This window comes from Schistocerca piceifrons, chromosome 8 (assembly GCF_021461385.2).
Source record: "Schistocerca piceifrons isolate TAMUIC-IGC-003096 chromosome 8, iqSchPice1.1, whole genome shotgun sequence".
Taxonomy (NCBI): domain Eukaryota; kingdom Metazoa; phylum Arthropoda; class Insecta; order Orthoptera; family Acrididae; genus Schistocerca; species Schistocerca piceifrons.
The window spans coordinates 465,951,880-465,978,256 of NC_060145.1; the positions used below are offsets into that span (position 1 = coordinate 465,951,880).

General features: G+C 44.8%; 1 protein-coding gene across 1 annotated transcript in view; it reads left to right on the top strand.

The window, feature by feature from the left end:
• The window catches only part of LOC124712462 (protein qui-1), a 1,341,285-nt gene that overhangs the window by 936,975 nt on the left and 377,933 nt on the right, over window positions 1–26,377 (top strand). Inside the window, exon 9 of the mRNA XM_047242758.1 lies at window positions 13,387–13,549. Within this exon, the coding sequence (XP_047098714.1) occupies window positions 13,387–13,549 (163 nt within the window). The remainder of the gene's footprint in view (window positions 1–13,386; window positions 13,550–26,377) is intronic.

The window sequence follows — 26,377 nt, forward strand, 5'->3', positions numbered from 1 at the left end:
AACATGAATGTCTCACTCATTGCTGCTGCCTTATGCTCACGTAGAGGCATAACGCGCGCGATTGAGGACGTGACTTGATCTTTACGCCATAGGGAAAGGCTGAACGATTCATCTGAGGCGCCCACTGGGTGACTAATTTTGTTATCTCGCAGTGAGATTATATAAAACAATCTGAATAGAGATTTAGAGGTTCAAAGAATGTCCTAAGACAAGGTGGAACGCAATACCTCAGCAGAGTACTCGAGAGACTGACGACGAGGAAAGAAACTCATAAAGATGTGGTGCTTAAAACAATTATTTGAAGCAGCAGTCTTTAAATGTAAATTTTATGGTATGCCTATCAGGACAGGAACATTTAAGAACATTAACGGAATTACCTATTCATGAAAATATAGCAGCTGACCGCAAAGAGCTGTGTAATGTCGTTGCCAGCTTAATTTCACATCGCAGAGCGATTTTACAGTGAGGAATTCCATTACCGGAGACTAAAAAAAAGCAGACCGTTTCCCGTCTTTTTGAATAAGTTAAAAGAATGGCGAAGAGCGTATTTAATCTCTGCTGAGGGATGAAAGCTGTAGACTTGTTCCGCCAGCATGCTGTTACTGGAGTAACAATCTCAAGAAAAGGCACGGCATGTAGTGGCGATCCTAAAAGTCTTCGGGGTCCGCTGGCGAACGACGTGTGCGTCTACAAGTCCCAAAATTCTAAATAATCCATCTCTGTATGCGCACGGAGTGCCTCCTAGCTTCGGCAATGCAAAAACTATATTACTTTTTGTACATCCAGAAAAAGGTTCAGTTAAACGTTGTTTGCTACCAAATGCACACTGTGCTTACGCTACCTAAAATCTCTTCCATGACATACAGGTTGGGAAAAAAGTCCTTCACCGATTAGAATAAATAATTTCTAAGGACTATGATACACTGTGTGATCAAAAGTATCCGGACATCTAGCTGAAAATTACTTACAAGTTCGTGGCGCCGTCCATCGGTAATGCTGGAATTCAATATGGTGTTGGCTCAATCTTACCCTTGATGACAGCTTCCACTCTCGCATGCGTACGTTCAGTCAGGTGCTGGAACGTTTCTTGGTGAATGGCAGCCCATTCTTCACGGAGTGCTACACTAAGGAGACGTATTGATGTCGGTCGGAGAGGCCTGGTACGAAGTCGGTGTTCCAAAACATCCCAAGGATGTTCAGGTCAGTACTCTGTGCAGGTCAGTCCATTACAGGGATGTTATTGTCGTGTAACCAATCCGCCAAAGGCCGTGCATTATGAACAGGCTCTCGATCGTGCTGGAAGATGCAATCGCCATCCCCGAATTGCTCTTCAACAGTGAGAAGCAAAAAGGTGCTTCAAACATCAATGTAGGCCTATGCTGTGATAGTGCCACGCAAAATAACAAGGGGTGCAAGCCCCCTCCATGAAAACACGACCACACCATAACACCACCGCCTCCGAATTTTACTGTTGGCACTGTACACGCTGGCAGATAACGTTGACAGCATTCGCCCTACCCACACCCTGCCATCGGATCGCCACATTGTGTACCGTGATTCGTCACTCCACAAAACGTTTTTCCACTGTTCAGTAACCCAATGTTGACGCTCCTTACACCAAGCGAGGCGTCTTTTGGCATTTACCGGCGTGACGTGTGGCTTATGAGCAGCCGCTCGACCATGAAATCCAAGTTATCTCACCTCCTACCTAACTGTCGCAGTACTTGCAGTGGATTCTGATGCAGTTTAGAATTCCTGTGTGATGGTCTGGATAAATGTCTGCCTATTACACATTACGACGCTCTTCAAGAGTTGGCGTTCTCTGTCAGTCAACAGACGAGATCGGCCTGTACGCTTTTGTGCTGTACGTGTCCCTTCATGTTTCCACTTCACTATCAGGTCGGAAACAGTGGACCTAGGGATGTTTAGGAGTGTGGAAATCTCGCGTACAGACGTATAACACAAGTGTCACGCAATCGCCTGACCACGTTCGGAGCCCGTGAGTTCCGCGGAGCGCCCCATTCTGCTCTGTCACGATGTCTAATGACTACTGAGTATCTGGCAGTAAGTGGCAACACAACACACCTAATACGAAAAACGTTTATTTTTTGTGGTGTCTGGATACTTTTGACCGAATAGTGTAGATACAGTTATACGGTTTGTTTCAAATGGTAGCATAATTCGCAAAGTTTCTTTTATGGATACGTTTCCATATGTGCCCCGTTTGTTTCCCGTAGATCGTCTAGAGCTCCCTCTAGTACCATTGAAGTTATTCTCTGATGTCTTAACAGATGTTCTATCATCCTGTCCCTTCTGCTTTACAGTGTTTTCCACACATTCCTTTCCTCTCCTATTCTGCGAAGAACCTCCTCATTCCTTACATTATCAGTCCATCTAATTTTCAACATTTGCCTGTAGCACCACATCTCAAATGCTTCGATTCTCTTCTGTTTAGCTTTTTCCACAGTCCATGGTCCACTACCACAAAATGCTGTACTCCAGACGTACATTCTCAGAAATTTCTTCCTCAAATTAAAGCCTATGTTTGGTACTACTAAACTTCTCTTGGCCAGGAACGCCCATTTTGCCAGTGCTAGTATGTTCTCATTTCTGCTACTTCTCATTAATTTAGTTTTTTTTTTTTCAATTTACTCTCAGTCCATATTCCATACTCATCAGAGTGTTCATTCCATTCAGCATATCATGTAATTCTTCTTCACTTTCACTCAGGAAAGCAATGTCTTCAGCGAATTGTATCATTGATATCCTTTCATCTTGAATTTAATACCATTCTTGAACCTTTAGCTTATTTCCACCATTGCTTCTTCACTGTATAGATTGAGCAGTAGGGACGAAAGATTGTAACCCTGTCTTACGTCCTATTCAATCCAGCACTTCGTTCTTGCTCTTCCACTCTTATTATCCCTCTTGATTCTTGTACACGTTGTATATTATCCGTCTCTCCCTATAGTTTATCCCTATTTTTTCAGAATTTCGTAAATCTTGCAGCATCTGACATTGTCGAACACTTTCTCCACGGCGACAAATCATACACTCCTGGAAATTGAAATAAGAACACCGTGAATTCATTGTCCCAGGAAGGGGAAACTTTATTGACACATTCCTGGGGTCAGATACATCACATGATCACACTGACAGAACCACAGGCACATAGACACAGGCAACAGAGCATGCACAATGTCGGCACTAGTACAGTGTATATCCACCTTTCGCAGCAATGCAGGCTGCTATTCTCCCATGGAGACGATCGTAGAGATGCTGGATGTAGTCCTGTGGAACGGCTTGCCATGCCATTTCCACCTGGCGCCTCAGTTGGACCAGCGTTCGTGCTGGACGTGCAGACCGCGTGAGACGACGCTTCATCCAGTCCCAAACATGCTCAATGGGGGACAGATCCGGAGATCTTGCTGGCCAGGGTAGTTGACTTACACCTTCTAGAGCACGTTGGGTGGCACGGGATACATGCGGACGTGCATTGTCCTGTTGGAACAGCAAGTTCCCTTGTCGGTCTAGGAATGGTAGAACGATGGGTTCGATGACGGTTTGGATGTACCGTGCACTATTCAGTGTCCCCTCGACGATCACCAGTGGTGTACGGCCAGTGTAGGAGATCGCTCCCCACACCATGATGCCGGGTGTTGGCCCTGTGTGCCTCGGTCGTATGCAGTCCTGATTGTGGCGCTCACCTGCACGGCGCCAAACACGCATACGACCATCATTGGCACCAAGGCAGAAGCGACTCTCATCGCTGAAGACGACACGTCTCCATTCGTCCCTCCATTCACGCCTGTCGCGACACCACTGGAGGCGGGCTGCAGGATGTTGGGGCGTGAGCGGAAGACGGCCTAACGGTGTGCGGGACCGTAGCCCAGCTTCATGGAGACGGTTGCGAATGGTCCTCGCCGATACCCCAGGAGCAACAGTGTCCCTAATTTGCTGGGAAGTGGCGGTGCGGTCCCCTACGGCACTGCGTAGGATCCTACGGTCTTGGCGTGCATCCGTGAGTCGCTGCGGTCCGGTCCCAGGTCGACGGGCACGTGCACCTTCCGCCGACCACTGGCGACAACATCGATGTACTGTGGAGACCTCACGCCCCACGTGTTGAGCAATTCGGCGGTACGTCCACCTGGCCTCCCGCATGCCCACTATACGCCCTCGCTCAAAGTCCGTCAACTGCACATACGGTTCACGTCCACGCTGTCGCGGCATGCTACCAGTGTTAAAGACTGCGATGGAGCTCCGTATGCCACGGCAAACTGGCTGACACTGACGGCGGCGGTGCACAAATGCTGCGCAGTTAGCGCCATTCGACGGCCAACACCGCGGTTCCTGGTGTGTCCGCTGTGCCGTGCGTGTGATCATTGCTTGTACAGCCCTCTCGCAGTGTCCGGAGCAAGTATGGTGGGTCTGACACACCGGTGTCAATGTGTTCTTTTTTCCATTTCCAGGAGTGTATGAACGTGTCTCGATTTTTCTTTAGTCGTGCTTCCATTATCAAATGCGACGTCAGAACTGTCTCTCTCATCCCTTTACCTCTCCTAAAGCCAAATTGATTGTCATCTAACACAACCACAGTTTTCTTTTGCATTCTTCTGTACATTATTCTTACCAGAAATTTGGATGCATGAACTGTTTGTGCGATAATTCTCGCACTTGTCAGCTCTTGCAGTCTTTGGAATTGTGTGGATGATATTTATCCGAAAGTCAGACTAATACATTCCATACACCAAAGTGAATTGTCGTTTTCTTGCCAGTTCCTCCAACGATTTAAGAAATTCTGATTCAATATTATCTATCCCTTCTGCCTTATTCGATTCAATGTACTCTTTCCAGTTATCCGCTCTCTCGTCTGCACTTCAGTGGAATTCCCACTGCATGTTACCACCCTTGCTTCTGTTTCACCGAAAGCTAATTTGACCTTCCTACATGCTGAGTCAGGCCTTCCGACAATCATTTCTTTTTCGATTTGGCCACATCTTTCCTGTAGCCATTTCGCCTTAGTCACCCTGCACCTTCTGTTTATTTCATTTTCAAGTGACTTGTATTTCTGTGCTCCTGAATTTCCATGGACATTTTTATACTTCCTTTTTTCAGCGATCAAATGAAGTATTTCTCGTGTTACCCGCGGTTTCTTCGCAGTTACCTTCCTTGTGCAAAAATTTTTTTCCCCAACTTCTGTGATTGCCCTTTATAGGGATGTCCATTTTTCTTCAACTGAACTTCATACTGAGCTATTCCCTATCGCAGTATCTACAACCTTAGAGAAATTCAAGCGTATTTCTTCATTCCTCAGTGCTTCCATATCCCACATGTCTGCGCATTGGTTCTTCCTGACTATTGTCTTAAGCTTTGACCTATTCTTTACCACAACTAAATTGTGATCTGACGCCTTACAATCAAGTGTCTGATTTCAGAATCTCTGTCTGGCCATGATGTAATCCAATTGAAATCTTCCCGTATCATCCAGCCTTTTCCAAGTATAACTCCTCCTCTTGTGCTTCTTGAACTGAGTATTTGCTATTACTAGCTGAAATTTATTACAGAACTCAATTAATGTTTCTACCCTGTCATTCCTTGTCCCAAGCCCATAATCTCCTGTAAGCTGTTCCTCTACCACTTCCCCTGCAACAGCTTTCCAGTCACCCATGAGTATTAGATTTTCTTCTACCTTACATATTGTATTACCCTTTCAATATCCTCGTGTACTTTATCTCATCTTCAGCTTGCGACGTCGGCATGTATACCTGTACTATCGTTGTCGGTGTTGGTTTGCTGACTATCTGATAAGAACAACCCTATCACTGAACTGTTCACAGTAACACACTCTCTGCCCTACCTTCTTAATCATGATGAATCCTACTCCCGTTACACCATTTTCCGCTACTGTTGATGTTACCCTACGCTCAACTGACCAGAAATCCTTGTTTTCTTTCCATTTCCCTTCACTGACCCGCAGTATATCTAGATTGAGTCTTTGCATTTTCCTTTTCAGATTCTAGCTTCCCTTGCACGATCAAACCTCTGATATTCCACGTCCCAACTCGAAGAATGTTATCCTTTCGTTGCTTATTAAACCTATTTCTTATGGCCACCTCCCCCTTGGGAAGGGGACTCTTCCGAAATCTTCTGCTAAGGCAGAGATTATTATGACACTTTTTCAGCTATAAGCCACACGTCCTGTGGATACACATCACGCGTCATTAATGCAGTGGTTTCCATTGCCTTCTGCATCTTCATGCCGCTGATCATTGCTGATTCTTCCGTCCTTACCTGTGGTTTCCCATCGCAAAGAAAGTGCTCTGAACCTCTGTTCGCTCCTCCGCCTTCTTTACAAAGCCGTTGGCAGAATGAAAGTGACATCTTATGCGGGAAGTCTTCGGTCTCCAGAACTGCCGATTTATATTGCCGATTTATAGTGCTTAATTTAAATAAAGAGATTCAGGTGTTGCGACCATCCGTGGAAGGGATATTTGAAACTTAGTTACTGTAATGCTTTTATGCACATTTTAAAAGTGCAAATACAACATTTGTACTGTAAAAAAAATAAAGTTCTGTCATACCACATCACAAAACTGCGGTTATGACTTTCTTCGTCAGCGGTACCGGTGTGTAACGTTACAACTCAATATTACCAGTATTTCATTTTTCACAAAAAATTGTGAAAAGCAGGAATATAACTGTAGGACCAAAAATAAACTTTGTAAGGACTTCAAGGTGTCAGTATGACTATAGAAACTCAGATACACGAATTCAACATCTTAGATGTCGTTAGACAATATGACGGTGGTTAAGATTTTCCTGTTGTAATTTTTTCTACAATTTTCAAGAATACCTTCATAGAAACTCTCAAATTTAATGTTTTAAGTTAGTTTGCAATTAGAAGTAGCACTGTAATGCAGTTACGTACAGACATTTCACTGCATTGCACTTAACGGAAATGAAATGTTCATTTCTGACTTATTTCCACGTCCCAGAGATTACTCTCCGTGGAATATAACTAACAGAATTAATGTAAGTATCTTTCGACACCTGAACACGCTAATTCAAATTCAAAATATTCGTGTACACCTATTTTAGAGTTTTAGTTTACGTATTTAGAATGGCAGAAAATGAAATGTGCAGATATCATTTATTGGCTGGGAGACCCCTTCCAGGGTATTTGGCCGTAAGTTGGTAGACTTTATCATTTGACGCCACTTTGGCGTTTTGTGAATTGATGAAGAAGACAACACACACACACACACACACACACACACACACACACACACACACACACAGTCTCGAGATAGAAGAATCCCCGACCCTATCGGGAATCCGACCCGGGACGTCGTGATTGAGAGTCAGCAACTCTAACCAAAGACTACGCGTTGCTAGCAGAATGTTAGAAATTGCAAATAATCCGTGTTTCACTGGTAGATAAATTTATCTGGCCACAAATTTTATATCTCTGAATCCTTGCTCTTGGCAAACTACTTCCAATTCTCTTCTGCTTTGTTGGATTCTTCTTTCTCTACGCTTTCATAAAAAGTACTTCAGTAACTCTCTTACTTTGGGTTAGATTCTATATGCCAATTCGGAATTGACATACCTGTTAAGCCACCCTGAAGCACGTTTTCCATGACCTTCCAGTTGCTCGAGGTGAATGTGGGGTTTGCTTCCTTCAGTAAAGCCTTGACCATTTCGGAACATCCCCTCTTTGTTTTTACACCTTATGCTCTATTCATCCTAATTTTTTTCATTTTACGAGTTACCTCCTTCTATTAGGTCGAAGACTGCAACAAAAACTTGGTTATTTGGCACACAGATAAAGCCACTGCAGACGTCATTTAGTATCATATGCGACTTTTTCTCATTTCTTGTCAACTGCTTAAACATGTGCTGAATGGTAATATCACAAGGCACGGAGAAGATTTGCCGCATGTTTTATGGTGTCAGCTGAGGGTTGCAGACGTGTCTCGCTCGCGTGTGCTGTGTGTGGCTGACGTATGTTACCGTCTCTTTGCGCTCCTGGGTACTGCAGCGACGACGTGAGTTTGTGTGTTGGCCGTGTTTAGCAGGTCATCGCGCTTGCATTTGTTCCACAGCACGGCTTGTCACACTTTTATGATAACCTGTTTCTGTCCTTAGTTCTTTCACAGTTAATATTCATTTTGCATGTGTTTAATAAAGAAACCGTCTAAAACTGTCTTCCTTTATTGTAGATAATACACTCTCACTACCAACAAATATTTAAGCTGGACGACTTTGAAAATCGGTGAAGTGAGATACATAGTCGCACAAACCTTACTAGATACAAATTTTCACATGTTCCTAGGTTATTCAGGATTAAATTTTTAATCTTAGGATGATGCTATAAGGATGGCAATTATGAAAACAGTATAACAGGTCAGTAGCAAAACACATTTATCCTCATGACAATGAAAAAAATGAAATATAGACACCCCAATGCTTCAAGTTGCGTATTACACTACTGTCCATTAAAATTGCTACACCAAGAAGAAATGCAGATGATAAACGGGTATTCATTGGACAAATATATCATACTAGAACTGACATTTGATTACATTTTCACCCAATTTGGTGCATAGATCCTGAGAAATCAGTACCCAGAACAACCACCTGTGGCCAAACAGAGCTTGGATGGCGTGTACAGGTACAGCTGCCCATGCAGCTTCAACACCATACCACAGTTCATCAAGAGTAGTCACTGGCGTATTGTGACGAGCCAGTTGCTCGGCCACCATTGACCAGACGTTTTCAATGGGTGAGAGATCTGGAGAATGTGCTAGCCAGGGCAGCAGTCGAACATTTTCTACATCCAGAAAGGCCCGTACAGAACCTACAACATGGGGTCGTGCATTCTCCTGCTGGAATGTAGGGTTTCACAGGGATCGAATGAAGGGTGGAGCTATGGGCCGTAACATATCTGAAATGTAACGTCCACTGTTCAGTGTGCCGTCAATGCGAACAAGAGGTGCCCGGGACGTGTAACCAATGGCACCCCATACCATCACGCCGGGTGATACGCCAGTATGGAGATGACGAATACACGCTTCCAATGTGCGTTCACCGCGATGTCGCCAAACACGGATGCGACCATCACGATGCTGTAAAGAGAACCTGGATTCATCCGAAAAAATGACATTTTGCCATTCGTGCACCCGGGTTTGTCGTCGAGTACACCATCGCTGGCGCTCCTGTCTGTGATGCAGCGTCATGAATAACCGCAGCCATGGTCTTCGAGTTGATAGTCCATGCTGCTGCATACGTCGTCGAACTGTTCGTGAAGATGGTTGTTGTCTTGCAAACTCCCCATCTGTTGACTCAGGGATCGAGACGTGGCTGCACGATCCGTTACAGGCATTCGAACAAGATGCCTGTCATCTCGACTGCTAGTGATATGAGGGCGTTGGGATCCAGCACGGCGTTCCGTATTACCCTCCTGATCCCACCGATTCCATATTCTGCTAACAGTCATTGGATCTCGACCAACGCGAGCAGCAGTGTCGCGATACGATAAACCGCAATCGCGATAGGCTACAATCCGACCTCAACTGCTGTTTGTGTATGAGAAATCGGCTGGAAACTTTCCTCATATCAGCACGTTTTAGGTGTCGCCACCGGCGCCAACCTTGTGTGAATGCTCTGAAAAGCTAATCATTTGGATATCACAGCATCTTCTTCCTGTCGGCTAAATTTCGCGTGTGTAGCACGTCATCTTCGCGGTGTAGCCATTTTAATGGCCAGTAGTGTGGACGTAACGTAGTGGGACGTAACGTATCAACAAAAAAGGTTAAATATTTAACGCAGGACGCTAATCCTGAGGGGAACTAGTTGCATGTAGTACTCATTAAAGAAAATAAGGATAGTAATTACGGTGTAAAAGAAACACGCTGGAATTCAAAACAGCTTCCAGCAAGGGCGCCCATGCGATAGCTTGTTGGGCAACGAGGTGGAGCGGGGCTGAGTGGGGGGAGGGAGGAGGGGGCAGATAGGAAGGGGCTCCTGGATCTAGGGGTATGGTGTAATTTTAAAATTCTAAACAAGAATGGCGAGTCATAAGTAGCCATAAAAAAGTTCCAGTTCTAATACTGTTAAAAACCTGCGCGGTATCGGATTCTTGAAAGAAAAACTATTGAGTACCCATATCTTTTTCTTTTCCTGAAACGTGGGGAACAGGGTGGCGCCGTGGATCCTCTTACCCCCGGTTATGGACGCCCTTGGCTTCCAGTCGTCTCAAAATTGGTAAACACAGGTCCTTTATGGTCTTCAAGGGAATCTCATATCATTCTTCCTGGAAAATAGTGGTAAGATCAGTTACAGATGACGAAGGTAGATAGGAATCGCGCACCCTTTTTTCCAAAATAGAACACAAAATTCCAATAATACTGAGATCTTTTTTGGTCTCCATGGGAGATGCGGCAATTCGTCCTCGAGCTCATAAAATGAGTCCTGAAAGATGCTAGCTGTGTGAAAAGGGGCCCTATCGTCTTGGAACACCGCTGCCGAACAAACATTGTACTATGGGATGAATCTGATCAGCGAAGACCGTTACGTAATCCTTGCCAGTAACGCGGCGTTGCCTAAGCAACAGAGGGACTCACGGAATACCACGATGTGGCAGCCCAAACCATCGCCGAACTCACGTCATGTTTCACTCTTGGGACGTAAACTCGGCCATAAATTGGAAACACTGTGAATTAAGAGTCATCCGACCAAATCACTTTCTTCCGTTGCTCCATAGTCTTGATTTTCTGGCTTTAGCAGCACGTTTTCCTGTTACGGGCATTTGCATCACTGATGAGTCGTTTTGGAATTAAAGCTCACGCTGAAATTCGCTTAGTGTTGTTTTGGAACTCACGGGGTTCAGTTTTAGCTAGTGCGATATCCAGTTCTGCAGTTGATTTTGCAGCTACTGCTAGTTTTTCGTCACAAACGTCTTGAAAACTGCTGCAGAAGCAAAGGGAACTTCACAGCAAACATAAACATAGCCAAAGCCTTGCAGACAAAAAAAATTACGCGAAGCGAAATGTAGTGTGAGGAGGGCTATGCGAGAGGCGTTCAATGAATTCGAAAGTAAAGTTCTATGTACTGACTTGGCATAAAATCCCAAGAAATTTTGGTCTTATGTCAAAGCGGTAGGTGTATCAAAACAAAATGTCCAGACACTCTGTGACCAAAATGGTACTGTAACAGAGGATGACAGACTAAAGGCCGAAATACTAAAAGTCTTTTTCCAAAGCTATTTCGCAGAGGAAAACTGCACTGTAGTTCCTTCTTTAGATTGTCGCACAGATGAGAAAATGGTAGATATCGAAATAGACGACAGATGGATAGAGAAACAATTAAAATCGCTCAAAAGAGGAAAGGACGCTGGACCTGATGGGATACCAGTTCGATTTTACACAGAGTACGCGAAGGAACTTGGCCCCCTTCTTGCAGCGGTGTACCGTAGGTATCTGGAAGAGCGTAGCGTTCCAAAGGATTGGAAAAGGGCACAGGTGATCCCCGTTTTCAAGAAGGGACGTCGAACAGATGTGCAGAACTATACACCTATATCTCTAACGTCGATCAGTTGCAGAATTTTGGAACACGTATTATGTTCGAGTATAATGACTTTTCTGGAGGCTAGAAATCTACTCTGTAGGAATCAGCATGGGTTTCGAAAGAGACGATCGTGTGAAGCGCAGCTCGCGCTATTCGTCCACGAGACTCAGAGGGCCATAGACATGGGTTCCCAGGTAGATGCCGTGTTTCTTGACTTCCGCAAGGCGTTCGATACTGTTCCCCACTGTCATTAACGAACAAAGTAAAAGCATATGGACTATCAGACCAGTTGTGTGATTGGATTGAAGAGTTCCTAGATAACAGAACGCAGTATGTCATTCTCAATGCAGAGAAGTCTTCCGAAGTAAGAGTGATTTCAGGTGCGCCGCAGGGGAGTGTCATGGGACCGTTGCTATTCACAATATACATAAATGACCTTGTGGATGACATCGGAAGTTCATTGAGGCTTTTTGCGGATGATGCTGTGGTGTATGGAGAGGTTGTAACGATGGAAAATTGTACTGAAATGCAGGAGGATCTGCAGCGAAGTGACGCATGGTGCAGGGAATGTCAATTCAATCTCAATGTAGACATGTGTAATGTGCTGCGAATACATAGAAAGAAAGATCCTTTATCGTTTAGCTACAATATAGCAGGTCAACAACTGGAAGCAGTTAATTCCATAAATTATCTGGGAGTAGGCATTAGGAGTGATTTAAAATGGAATGATCATATAAAGTTGATCGTCGGTAAAGCAGATGCCAGACTGAGATTCATTGGAAGAATCCTAAGGAAATGCAATCCGGAAACAAAGGAAGTAGGTTACAGTACACTTGTTCGCCCACTGCTTGAATAGTGCTCACTTGTGTAGGATCTGTATGAGATAGGCTTGATGGAAGGGATAGAGAATATCCAACGGAGAGCAGCGCGCTTCGTTGCAGGATCATTTAGTGATCGCGAAAGCGTTACGGAGATGATAGATAAACTCCAGTGGAAGACTCTACAGGAGAGACGCTCAGTAGCTCGGTACGGGCTTTTGTTGAAGTTTCGAGAACATACCTTCACCGAGGAGTCAAGCAGTATATTGCTCCCTCCTACGTATATCTCGCGAAGAGACCATGAGGATAAAATCAGAGAGATTAGAGTCCACACAGAGGCATACCGACAATCTTTCTTTCCACGAACAATACGAGACTGGAATAGAAGGGAGAACAGATAGAGGTACTCAAAGTGCCCTCCGCCACACACCGTCGGGTGGTTTGCGGAGTATGGATGTAGATGTATAATGACCGTTCATAACACATTCTCATCGGCAATGCGACTTATCAGATCTTGTTTTCCCGCTTTCGCTGTATGTGGTATAAATTATTGATACGGTGCACCTTGAAACATCAAACATTCCGGCTGCCTTTGTTTCCGGCGCACCCACCATTCGAGCACCGAGAATGTGCCCACAGTCGATGTCAAATAGCTCCCACATAATGTACTCCAAGCTATAGAGAATAGCTCTTCTGACCAGGACGGACACTTGAAGAGTGCTGAGGAGACTGCAAAGCTGACTTTCGTGGTCAGAGATAGCGCAACCTGCGGGCTTGGCTGGCATCTCCACTTATATTCAAGCACGCATTTCTCTCTGCGTTTGCATATCACTGTCCAGCGCCAGCTGGCGTTTTTAGAAAGTTAATTTAAAGTAAAGCAACGAACGCCATAGAACACTAGAGAAGAATATGTTCGGTTTCAGTGTTTAGGTTAAAAGACAATAGCGTAGCAGTAAATACATTTTGAAGATGAGACCATCCAGTGCTTTCCTGTCCGCAGCGTGCCCTGGAGCTCCAGCAGCCCGGGCCTGGACCTGGACAGCGAGGAGCACGAGGCGTACCTGACCAAGTTCCGTGAGCTGGTCACCGCCAAGCTGAAGGCGCTCATCGCCAGGAGCCTCGAGGAGGAGCCGGAGGTGAAGGCCCGCAACAAGGCGGTGCAGGTGAGGCAGCCGGCACCAGTGTCAGGGGCGCCGACTCTGTCAACCATTCTCTACTGCTTTACGTGATACCTGTACACAAGAGTCTGGTAGGACAGCACATTTCTAGAAACAGTACTTGGGGCAGCTGCTAAGATGAGGCATGCAAAGTGATGAGGCCAGACTTTCAAACTTCTCTCACTCACGAGACAGTGGCATGTGATATCTCAAGTTTGAGGCTGGTGATGGCAGATGCAGTGCTGCATCCACTGAGTGATGTGCGAGCCCACAAATCTTCTATTGTTGTGGAACTGTGTGACCAACATCACCACATCATATATCCAGTGCACAAAATCGAAACGTACATTAATATATGACCAGTACTGATCATAAGAAAATAAAGAAGAAATTTTTTATAGACAAATTCCTTTAATAGCTGACATCGCAATATTGTGTAACATTCAATTATTATTAGTTTCGACGGGATATTCAGTCATCTTCAGATCAACTATCGATTCGAGAGCAGTCTCTCATCCAATAGTTGATAGAAACGCATTGCCATCAACATAGCAACAGCTAATAAAGATTGACGGCAACGAAAATGGTATGTACCATTATGATGAAACATTATGTAAGCAAAATCTTTCATACAAAAATACGTCAGTACATAATACTCTTTATACAGTCTCACGACGCAAGAAACATGTCAACATGTACTACGTGTCAATTCAAAACAGTAATGGCCTAACAGAGGTGCATATAATTGTTTTATTGTGATGACTGCCATGCAGGGTGTCAGAAAACGATGCAGACAAACTTAGAGAGGTTGCAGAATGTGTCGTGAGGAAAAAATCGAAGATAGGAGCCCCTATGCGGAGAAGTCATCCAATGACGCTACAGAACGTCGAAGTTATAGGGGACAGCGCCTGCAGCTAGGTCAGCTCTTCGACAGCTAAAGTAATTTTGTTTGCTGACGGACGATGTTGCTGGAACCTTTTAAAATCTCCAATCTTTTAGGTATACAGGAGAGAAAAAAACTGTGGATGGAAACCTGTGTCAGAAACCAACACCCTCTGAGGCTAAAGGGCATCGCATTCAAAGAAGACTACGCCGATCTATGCAGCAGGTAGCTTCATCTTCTCCACTGGCGATAGTGACAATCATTCACAATCACTGGACAACAAACAACATTGCAAGACGTTCCGCTTACGCTCCACCAGCGTACAAAATCACGTTTGTTACCGAAGCGGTGGCATAGCGGTAGGGGCTCTGAAGCGTAGTTGAATGACGTTTCCGGACATGGGTTCCTACTCTAGATTTGTTCCTCACGTACCCTATACAACCCCTCTAAGACTGTCGGAATCGTTTTTTAATACCCTGCATATGAGCTACCGGTATGTTGTTGACAATGTGTCTGTCTAATATTGCTATAAGTCATTGCACTCGAATTGATAACTGACTGGAAGATGGCTGAGAACTAACCTGAAACAAGTAATCACTGAATGTCATAACATTCTCATCTGAATTATTAAAATATTTTGTCTATGGACTGTTTAGCTTCATTAAAGTTACTGGATCGCTTGTATCCTCCCTGGCTATGTCGCGAAATAACAGTTCCTACGAAAGTCAACAGAGCTTGTTAGAAAATTACATAAATTAAATGAGCAAAATTTAACAATTAAATTAAATTAAAACGTTCCTGGGTTTTACAGGAAAGCTATATCACCATAGAAATGAGGCCACGATCACATTTTTCAGATGAGTAAGGAAACATGAAAACTTTGCTTGGGAGGTTTAAAAAAAATAATATGTGCAAATCTGAAATAAGAGGTGTAATCCTACGTTGGAAAGATCTGATCTTGGGTCGTTGTTTATTAACGATCTTTGTATCCTGCGTAGCATGCTCAGATATGATGCTACATGCAGCTGATGATATTCTTGACATGAAATGATATAGTGAGGCTAACCGAGACCTGTTAGAAGTCGAAGCATAGTTTCACGTTAAATGTTTCCCTGTGAATGACAAGAAAACCACATGGATAAGTTGCACCGAAATAAGACCTTAAAAAGAAGCAATCAGATATGGAAATTAATACACTGCAGTACGTATCTAACGTCTTGCACAAAATTTCCGGAAATATGATTAGATATCATTTCAGATGCGTCCCTGCAAACAGATAATAAGGTACATGTTTAATGATTCAAAAATGTTTTGTAAATGTATGTAGACAGGTGGTCTCATTTCCTAGAATCTTTTGTAAAGACAGAAGTTGAAATTTTAAAAACCTCATACACATGTTTCACACTACCGTTCTTGGAGGATTTCCCAATAGACTTCAGGGGCTGTAAATGTGTTTTGAGTTTGAAACTGAAAATAATTTTAATATTATAGTTCGTTAATATTCAGGCATCGGACTGACTGACGAGTAGCAGGCTTACATCCGTTGATCGCGTTATTTTCAGTAATAGTCGTGTTCATAAACAAATACTATCACAGTTCATTTTTTGTTTTAGATTATTTCTTACTAATGGAAGAAAATTTTGAAATCGGAAACAGTTTTAACAACGAATTTTACTATTTTTACAGTTTATTTTCAAATAGTCGGTTAACCGCCATTCGTTCGAGGTCACACATTTAATCTGTACAACACATTTCTATCATTCTATCTAAGTACTCCGTTAGTCGTCACGTCAGATTACCAGCCCTCAAATTCGATTCGCTTATGCATACATTTTAGTATGTTCAACAATCATTGTGTATCCATTATAAACTTGCACCCATTGATAAGAGGTTTCAATTAATTCCACAGGAGGTCGACTTGTTCTTTATAATTTGCAGTAGCGCAAATTTTGATAGCCTTTAAATCACCTTAATGCAGCTTTCACCGAAGACTACATCATTATGAAAATGCTCGCAACACGTTCAACACTTGTCACACACAGGTGAAAGACTGCAGGAAACGATAAGGGACAAAAATGATGATTTTGCCGGAAATGCGTTACAAGAGATGTTCCCCTACTTAAAAGTGGGGATACAAAACTTTCGACAGTGACCGCAGTATCAGCAGCAGGTAGGTGGTCCGCCAGCATGGGGTAAGACAGACGACCGTGTGGAACATTCTCTACGTCAGCTGCCACAGTCCGTGTCACTCATAACGTATGCAAGCCTTATTACCTCCACGGAAACCATGTTGTCTCTAGTTCGTCACAAAGGCCTTCACCGTGCTGGAATTTCTCTCACCCGTCCTACTTACAGACGAAGCTACCTTTCTTAGGGGCGGTATTGTCAACCTTCACAGTACCCACCTGTGGCGTAAGGAGAAAGCTCGAGGTGCCGTTGCAAGGAACCATCAGCACCGCTTCAGCCTCGGTGTGTAGATGGGGTTTCTTGGCGGCTGCTTCTTGTGCGTGGAGCGAAAGCAATGGTACAGACAGAGCATTTCCGCTTCTGTTGTGTTTGTTGTGGACTGGCAAGACAGCCAATCCACAATGACGGGTAGCCGAAAGGCACGCGTTTAGCTCACGCAGGGTGGCGTGAGGTCTGGAACAGGTCAAGGTCTTATAGTAGCAAAAATAGTACGTAGCTTCTGGAATACTTAACTTTAATCCATAATACGTGAACATCGGTCTGACGGTACATGCATCACAAGATAAATAGCAAATGATAATGGCGCCTTGCTAGGTCGTAGCAAATGACGTAGCTGAAGGCTATGCTAACTATCGTCTCGGCAAATGAGAGCGTAATTTGCTAGTGAACCATCGCTAGCAAAGTCGGCTGTACAACTGGAGCGAGTGCTAAGAAGTCTCTCTAGACCTGCCGTGTGGCGGCGCTCGGTCTGCAATCACTGATAGTGGCGACACGCGGGTCCGAAGTATACTACCGGACCGCGGCCGATTTAAAGGCTACCACCTAGCAAGTGTGGTGTCTGGCGGTGACACCACAGTGTTCTCATACGTGCTTTCAATCACTGAAACCTACAATGCCAAAGATATTTCATAGACACCTTGAAATGGGTGTGCACCCCCTTCGAGCGCGTTTACAGCCATATGCCCATATCACCTCCTCTGTTTCTTGTCTTCTCGAGGATGGTTTCCTGCTGTTTGTCCACATTCAACAAAATCACCCTCTTCTAGGGATGGTTTCCTGCTGTTTGTCTACATTCAGCAAAATCACCCTCTATGATTATATCGACTGTACTCGTTGACACCATTTGGCAGACTCCCACTTGACGCGTAGCCCTAACACACATTGTCGTTCTATGACGACAATGCACTAACTCCAGTACCATAAGGTAACTAGAAGATGACGGCCAAAGAAAGAAAAAGCACACAGCCCGGCTGAATGTGATAATGAACAGTGTAGCTAATCTACATCTACATCTGTACTCCGCTGGTGGATCCGCCCACATACTACCACAGTCAACAGCCATTATCTGCCAGATTCCTTGGGCGTCGGACGGCACGTAAAGTAATTCCATCCATCAATGGTACCTCTTAAATTTCACATTTCCATCATCACTTGCGCCAACGCAATGTAGATTGTTCGCCGGCCGCGGTGGTCTAGCGGTTCTAGGCGCTCAGTCCGGAACCGCGCGACTGCTGCGGTCGCAGGTTCGAATCCTGCCTCGGGCATGGATGTGTGTGATGTCCTTAGGTTAGTTAGTTTTAAGTAGTTCTAAGTTCTAGGGGACTGATGACCACAGATGTTAAGTCCCATAGTGCTCAGAGCCATTTGAACCTTTTTCTTTCTTTTTTTTTTTGTAGATTCTTGGGACAGTATTTCATTCGGTGGTCGCCGACCTCAGTTATCTTCCCTCTTTCTGCAGAGTACGTTGTCTAGTCTGGATGGCAGTATGCTGACTTACGGTTGAATGCCTCATGAAATCTTTCTTGGCCTTCCTGGATACTGCGGCTGCGGTATCGTCCAAGACGCGCCAGGTCGTCTGGCTCCTTAATACTGCTTTGGAACTAACATCCTTAGTACCTGACGTCCATTAGCCGCATAGTCTTCATAAAGCGCTCAGTCCCAAAATGTGTCTTCTGCTGTCTCCACATTGTCACAGCCGCAGCTGTCATTCAGCTGTCTTCTGATTTTATACAGATACGTAGCATAATGGCCATGGCCAATCAGGTACTGTATCATTCCACTCGACAGGTTAAGAAATCTCATGTATAACATCTTTCTGATATTAGGGAGAACTCCTGCCTGTTCGTGTTGAGTGTCCCATTCATTTTGGTACAGTTGTAATACGTCATCTTTGATTGCCATTTTAGAATTGCCTTTCTTCAGCCAATAAAAGGCTCCCCTGTTCCTAATTTCCAAGTCTAGTGGGCATATTCCTAGAATGATTATCGATGTATCATTTGGGGGTAGTGCTGTTGGATGGACTCAATAGTTTCTCACTGGAGTACCAAAAGTAAATGGTCATATAAACAAGGAATCAACTAAAGAAAAACAAGACCAACTATGTGCTGCCAGTTGGAAATTTCATAAAATAATAAATCAGTAAAAATCTAGATTGTTTGACAACAAAACTCCAATACTGATAACGTACAGTGTGTTAGTAGTATAAGTGCAGTTATTGTGATCTTCGGTACCTTAATGTGTACCCACTTCAGTGTGTTAGCTTCCTCTCTACATCTAACAGTCTTCCCGCAAACGTGTCACGTAATTTACTACCTGATGTATTCTGCACATCCATAACTGTCCGTTAAATGGTCTATGCCTCTCAGTATGCACTAAACGTTTTGCGTCCACGTGTTCATGCTTGAACAGCTGACCTGCTGCCCAGGAAAAAATAAGCATTGACAGTTTTCTCTGGTCACATTTACTACACTCATGCTCATAAATTAAGGATAATGCTGATACATGGTGAAACAATGCTCTGGTGGGCGGTTTGCGGGTTTCAATCACCTCGGCGTATGGCCATGCGGTGCATTTGACCTGCAGCAGTCCACATACACAGAGGTATGTTGGTGTATGTCAGCGTACGGTACAGCGAGTAAGTGTGCAGACATTTTCAGACGTGCTAATGGTGATAGTGTGTTTAAAATGGCTCAAAAAACACATATTGATGACGTTATGAGTGGTAGAATTCTAGTGCGACTGGAGGCTGGTCAAACACAGCAGGTCATTACATCGGTCCTCCATGTGCCACAAAGTATGATCTCAAGATTATGGCAGCGATTCCAGCAGACAGGAAACGTGTCCAGGCGCTACAGTACGGGACGTCCACAGTGTACAATACCACAAGAAGACCGACAATTCACCACCTGTGCCCGCAGACAGCCACAGAGTACTGCAGGTAGCCTTGCTCGGGACCTCACCGCAGCCACTGTAACGGTTGTCTCCAGACACACAGCCTACATAGGACTGAACAGACATGGTTTATTCGTCCAGAGACCTGCAAGGTGCATTCCATTGACCCCTGGTCACAGGAGAGCTAGTAATGCCTGATGTCAAGAACACAGTACATGGTCACTGGAACAGTGGTCCCAGGTTATGTTCACGGACGAGTCCAGGTATAGTATGAACAGTGATTTTCGCAGGGTTTTCATCTGGCGTGAACCAGGAACCAGATACCAACCCCTTAATGCCCTTGAAAGGGACCTGTATGGAGGTCATGGTTTGATGGTGTGGGGTGGGATTATGATTGGTGCACCTACACCCGTGCATGTCTTTGACAGAGGAACCGTAACAGGTCAGATGTATTGGGATGTCATTTTGCAACAGCATGTCCGCCTTTTCAGGGGTGCAGTAAGTCCCACCTTCCTCCTGATGGATGATAACGCACAGCCCCACTGAGCTGCAATCTCTGAGGAGTACCTTGGAACAGATAATACCAGGCGAACGGAGTGGCCTGCCTGTTCTCCAAACCTAAACCTCATCGAGCACCTCTGGGATGCTCTCGGTAGACGTATCGCTGCACGTCTTCAAACCCCTACGACACTTCAGGAGCTAGAATGGGGGGCTATACCCCAGCAGCTGCTCGATCACCTGATCGAGAGCATGCCAACCCGTTATGCGGCCTGTGTACGTGTGCATGATGATCATACCCCACACTGATGTCGGGGTACATGCGCAGGAAACAGTGACGTTTTGTAGCACATGTATTTCGGGACGGTTTTCTCAACTTATTACCAACACCGTAGACTTACAGATCTGTGTCGTGTGCGTTCCCTATGTGCCTATGCTTTTAGCGCCAGTTTTGTGTTGTGCCACGTTGTGTGGCACCACGTTCTGCAATTATTCTCAATTTATGAGCATGAGGGTAGAAACGTACTACGCCTGATAGCTACAATTATTAGTCTACAAACGATGTAAATACCGATGTAATGTTGTTCAGTACACTGTCCTCAGTCATCAATAAAAATACATTCTAAGACAAAAAAGAGGCACCATGAAGTAATTATCCATCGGTAGATGTGATGCATATGTACGGACAAACGATTAATTACAATTTCAGAACAAGTGGATGATTTATTCAAGAGAGCTTCACAAACTGAGCAAGTCAATAACGCATAGGTCGACTGCTGGCCCTTACGCAAGCAATTATTCGGCTCGGCATTGATTGATAGTTATTTCATGTCCTCCTGAGGGATATGGTGACAGATATATTGGCAATTGACGACTGAATTATATTCCGAAATATATTACATTTGGTGGGAAGTAGCAGCTATTTATAAAATAATAACTTCTGTCTTATTGACTCATTAGATCGTTAAAATCCCAATATGGTTGGAGGGGCCTGTCCATAGTGCTCCAAATGTCCTCAGTAGGGAGAAATCGTGCCATTTGTTGGCCAGGGTAGAATCTGACAAGCACGAAGACAAGCAATAGAAGCCTTCGCTGTGTGCAGAAGGTCATTATCTTGCTGAAATGTAAGGCCAGAATAGCTTGCCAAGAAGTTCAACAAATATCGTCTACGTAAAGTTGTGCTGTAACGCCGCCGCGGATGAAACAGAAGGGTCCTGCTATGAAAAAATTGGCTGCCCAGATCACCACTACAATATCGTCTACGTAATAAAGTTGTGCTGTAATGCTGCCGCGGATGAAGCAGAAGGGTCCTGCTATGAAAAAAGTGGCTGCCCAGATCATCACTCCTGGATGTCAAGCTGAACGGCGAACGGCCATGAGATTGGTTACCACAGTGTCCGGGGCATCTCCAGACACGTCTTCGCTGGTCATCAAGATTCAATTCAATGTTGGACTCTTCACTGAAGACTACTGAACTCCATTCAACGAGATTTCAGACCGAAGACATGCCTGGAGAAGCCCCAGACCGCAGTGCGATACCATCGTGACTATTGTCCGCTGTACGGCCTGACATCCAGCAGTGATGATGGTCTGGTGTGTCAATTCTTTCCATAGCAGTGCCCCTTCGGTTGTCAGTCGCAGCATCCTTACAGTTGTAGATATTCTGCACCCCGTTTTGTCACCCTTCATGGCAAGTCATCCTGGGCTTACTATTCAGCAACACGGGAAGAGTTTCTATTGTCTTCGTGTTTGCCAAACCCTACTACCTTGGTCAACAAGGTCGCCAGATACGCCCCGAATTGAGAACGTTTGGAGCATTATAGGCAGAGCTGTGAAGGTGGACAGAGGAAAGTAGGAGGGTGTTATGGAGAGAGAGGGAGCTGGAAGAGATGAGAGTGGAGAAGGTAAACAGGAACAGGGGTCTCCAAATATCTTCGTATTTTGACGATCTAATTCTCTCCCTCAGGAGTACATCCAATAAATCTGTATATAAGTGCAAAGCCGAATAACTCCTTCCATACAGGCCAGAGAAGGACAAATGGGTTATTGACTTGCTCAGTTAGTGAATCTCTTTCACTTGAGTAAATAATCCAGTTTTTTCTGAAACGGTTATAATTTGCTTGTCTGTACACATACAAAAATCTGTTGACTTCCGTCCCATTTGGATAATTCCATCGTGCTGCATCGTTTTCTTCTTGTCTTTGAGTGTATCTGCAATTATGCACCAATGCAGTATAATAAACTTGATGCACCTGGAAATGTGTTGCTGTGACTTAGTTTACCTGTCCCTCACCTCGTTCCACTTTCTCTGTCCATCTTCACCTTCCTTCAGTCCCTCCACCTTCTCCTGCCTCCCTTTCTCTGTCCATCTCCTCCTCGACCCCTCTCTCTGTCCATCACCCTCTCCCACCCCTCATCTCCTCCAGCCCCCTCACTCTCCACCTCAGTAAATCACCACCTCCGACTTCCTCTGTCCATCTTCACCCTCACACAGTCTCTCCATATTCTCTTGCCTCCCTCTCTCTGTGAATCTCCTTCCCCCACTCTGTCGCTGTCCACTATATTCTCCCCTCTATCATCTCCTCCAGCCTCTTCACTCTCCATGTCTTTACATCACCACCTCCCACTTTCCGCTGTCCATCACTCCCTCCGCCTGCCGGATGGCCGTGCGGTTCTAGGCGCTACAGTCTGGAACCGCGAGACCGCTACGGTCGCAGGTTCGAATCCTGCCTCGGGCATGTATGTGTGTGATGTTCTTAGGTTAGTTAGGTTTAAGTAGTTCTAAGTTCTGGGGGACTCATTACCTCAGAAGTTGAGTCCCATACTGCTCAGAGCCATTTGAGCTATCACCCCCTCCCACTTTCCTCTGTCCATCTTCACACGGTGTCTCCTTTTTCTCCTGCCTCCCTCTCTCTGTGCATCTGCTCTTCACCCCCAGTCTGTCTATCACCTTCTCCCCTCTCTCATCTCCTGCAGCCACCTCTCTCTCCACCTCTGTCCATCAACCACTTTTTTCTATCCATCTTCTCCTTCACTCAGTCTCAGCATTCTCTCCATCGCAACTGTGCATAATGAAAACACAAACCGTGACATAATTGTAAAACGAGGAAGAGAAGAACTACAACGCATTACAAATGGTTCAAATGGCTCAGAGCATAATGGAACTTAACATCTGTGGTCATCAGTCCCCTAGAACTTAGGACTACTTAAACCTAACTAACCTAAGGGCATCACACACATCTATGCCCGAGGCAGAATTCCAACCAGCGACCGTAGCGGTCTCGCGGTTCCAGACTGAAGCGCCTAGAACCGCTCGGCCACAGCGGCCGGACAACGCAATACAGATACACAGTATTTATATGATGCCCTCGAACATCCATTAATATTTCAGCACGAATATGACGGATATCATTTGAATGTGAAACAAGTGCAACCTGAAAAAGGCACAGAAACAAAGAAAAAGTCACTTTCAAAGCGTTCTTTGTTTACCGCTTAATGATCAGAGACAATGAAATATACACTCACATTCTCAAAACTCGCCGTTTATTCCAACATATCCTGGTAGATATGTATGCAAAAAGAGAAGCGAAACGGACGCTTTACATGAGACTGAATCAGATGAAACTATGCACGGGAGAATACACCTGCCTTCCAGTCGCAGTCATAAGTTACAGACAGGGACGACCTGGAAATAGATAATCAATAGATAGTACCACGTAACACACTACTTTCCAAAATATTACAAGCACACATTAACGTAGAATACAACAGTTCAGTGAAACCCGCAAATATGTCTGTAAGTATGTGAAGTAACGCAATGTTATGGCAGTATTTCAAATAACAGAAGACAGCGAACAACAAAACAGAAACGACGAGATCTTCATGTACCAAACGGGAAGATATAACAACAGTAAAGAAGCAGGGTGGCGGATTTTCAGTTTTCCTATACATGAACGCTAAACAGCCGTGCAACATTTAGCAGTACATTTGGAGAATGGAAAGAGAGCTCACTTTACAAAAGACACCGCCAGAAAAACTGCAAGCGAACCACCTCAGAACGCAACATTAAAAACTTTTTACCAAATGAGCCAATTGAATCTACTCTCTAACACGTTACTATGTCAACATTCCTACCTATTATACATGGAACACAACAAAATAAATCTTTCAACGTCAAAAACAAGGAATTCCCGTGAAAGATCATGCAGGAATCATAAAATCTGGCTCACTAGGCCGAGCATTCGCCGTACATCCGAACAACGCAGAATATTTCTATGTCTGGATGTTGCTACACGTAATACGGGGACCAACAAGTTTCACAGATCTCGAGACTGTTGACGCTTACCTATGACAGACGTGCAGAGAAGCATTCCAGTGGTTACGGCTACTGCATAACGACAACCACTGGAAATTAACACTACAGGAAGCCTCACTCACAGCCTCATCTCAACAAATGAGAGACTTATTCGCCATAATTCTAACAACATATAACCCATCGAATCCAAAATAGCTATGGGACTCCTACAAAGAGAGTACGAGTGATGACATACCGTGCCAGATCTGACAAGTTCATCCTGCACTGACCATTGAATTCAACGACATCTTCAATAAAACACTCATTCGCCTAGCAGATAAATGTTTAGCAATAAACAACCAGACCTTAGTACAACAAGGGATGGAAGCACCACGAAGAGATGCTATCCGTGTGCCAAACTACGAAATTATAAAGGGAAAAAAGCTACATCAACTAACTACTTCAGTACACTGCTCACTACAAACCACTCCTCAACGACCAACAAAAGGACAACGTTATCAGGAAGCGGACCAACAACCACACTGGCGGAATTACACTACTGGCCATTACAATTGCTACACCAAGAAGAAATGCAGATGATAAACGGGTATTCATTGGACAAATATATTATACTAGAACTGACATGTGATTACATTTTCACGCAGTCTGGGTGCATAGATCCTGAGAAATCAGTACCCAGAACAACCACCTCAGGCCGTAATAACGGCCTTGATACGCCTGGGCATTGACTCAAACAGAGCTCGGATGGCGTGTACAGGTACAGCTGCCCATGCAGCTCCAACACGATACCACAGTACTGGCGTATTGTGACGAGCTAGTTGCTCGGCCACCATCGACCAGACGTTTTCAGTTGGTGAGAGACCTGGAGAATGTGCTGGCCAGGGCAGCAGTCGAACATTTTCTGTATCCAGAAAGGCCCGTACGACACCTGCAACACGCGGTCGTGCATTATCCTTCTCAAATGTAGGGTTCCGTAGGGATCGGATGAAGGGTAGAGCCACGGGTCGTAACACATTCTGAAATGTAACGTCCACTGTTCAAACTGCCGTCAATGCGAACAAGAGGTGCCCGAGACGTGTAACCAATGGCACTCCATACCATCACGCCGGGTGATACGCCAGTGTGGCGATGACGAATACACGCTTCCAATGTGCGTTCACCGCGATGTCGCCAAACACAGATGCGACCATCATGGTGCTGTAAACAGACCCTGAATTCATACGAAAAAATGACATTTTGCCATTCGTGCACCCAGGTTCGTCGTTGAGTACACCATCGCAGGCGCTCCTGTCTGTGATGCTGCGTCAAGGGTAACCGCAGCCATGGTCTCCGAGCTGATAGTCCAAGCAGCTGTAAACGTCGTCGAACTGTTCGTGCAGATGGTTGTTGTCTTGCAAACGTCCCCATCTGTTGATTCAGGAATCGAGACGTTGCTGCACGATCCGTTACAGCCATGCGGATAAGATGCCTCTCATCTCGACTGCTAGTGATACGAGGCCGTTGGGATCGAGCACGGCGTTCCGTATTACCCTCCTAAACCCACCGATTCCATATTTTGCTAACAGTCATCGGATCTCGACCAACGCGCGCAGCAATGTCGCGATACGATAAACCGCAATCGCGATAGGCTAGAATCCGACCTTTATCAAAACCGGAAACGTGATGGTACGCATTTCTCCTCCTTACACGAGGCATCACAACAATGTTTCACCAGGCAACGCCGGTCAACTGCTGTTTGTGTAAGAGAAATGGGTTGGAAACTTTCCTCATGTCAGCACAT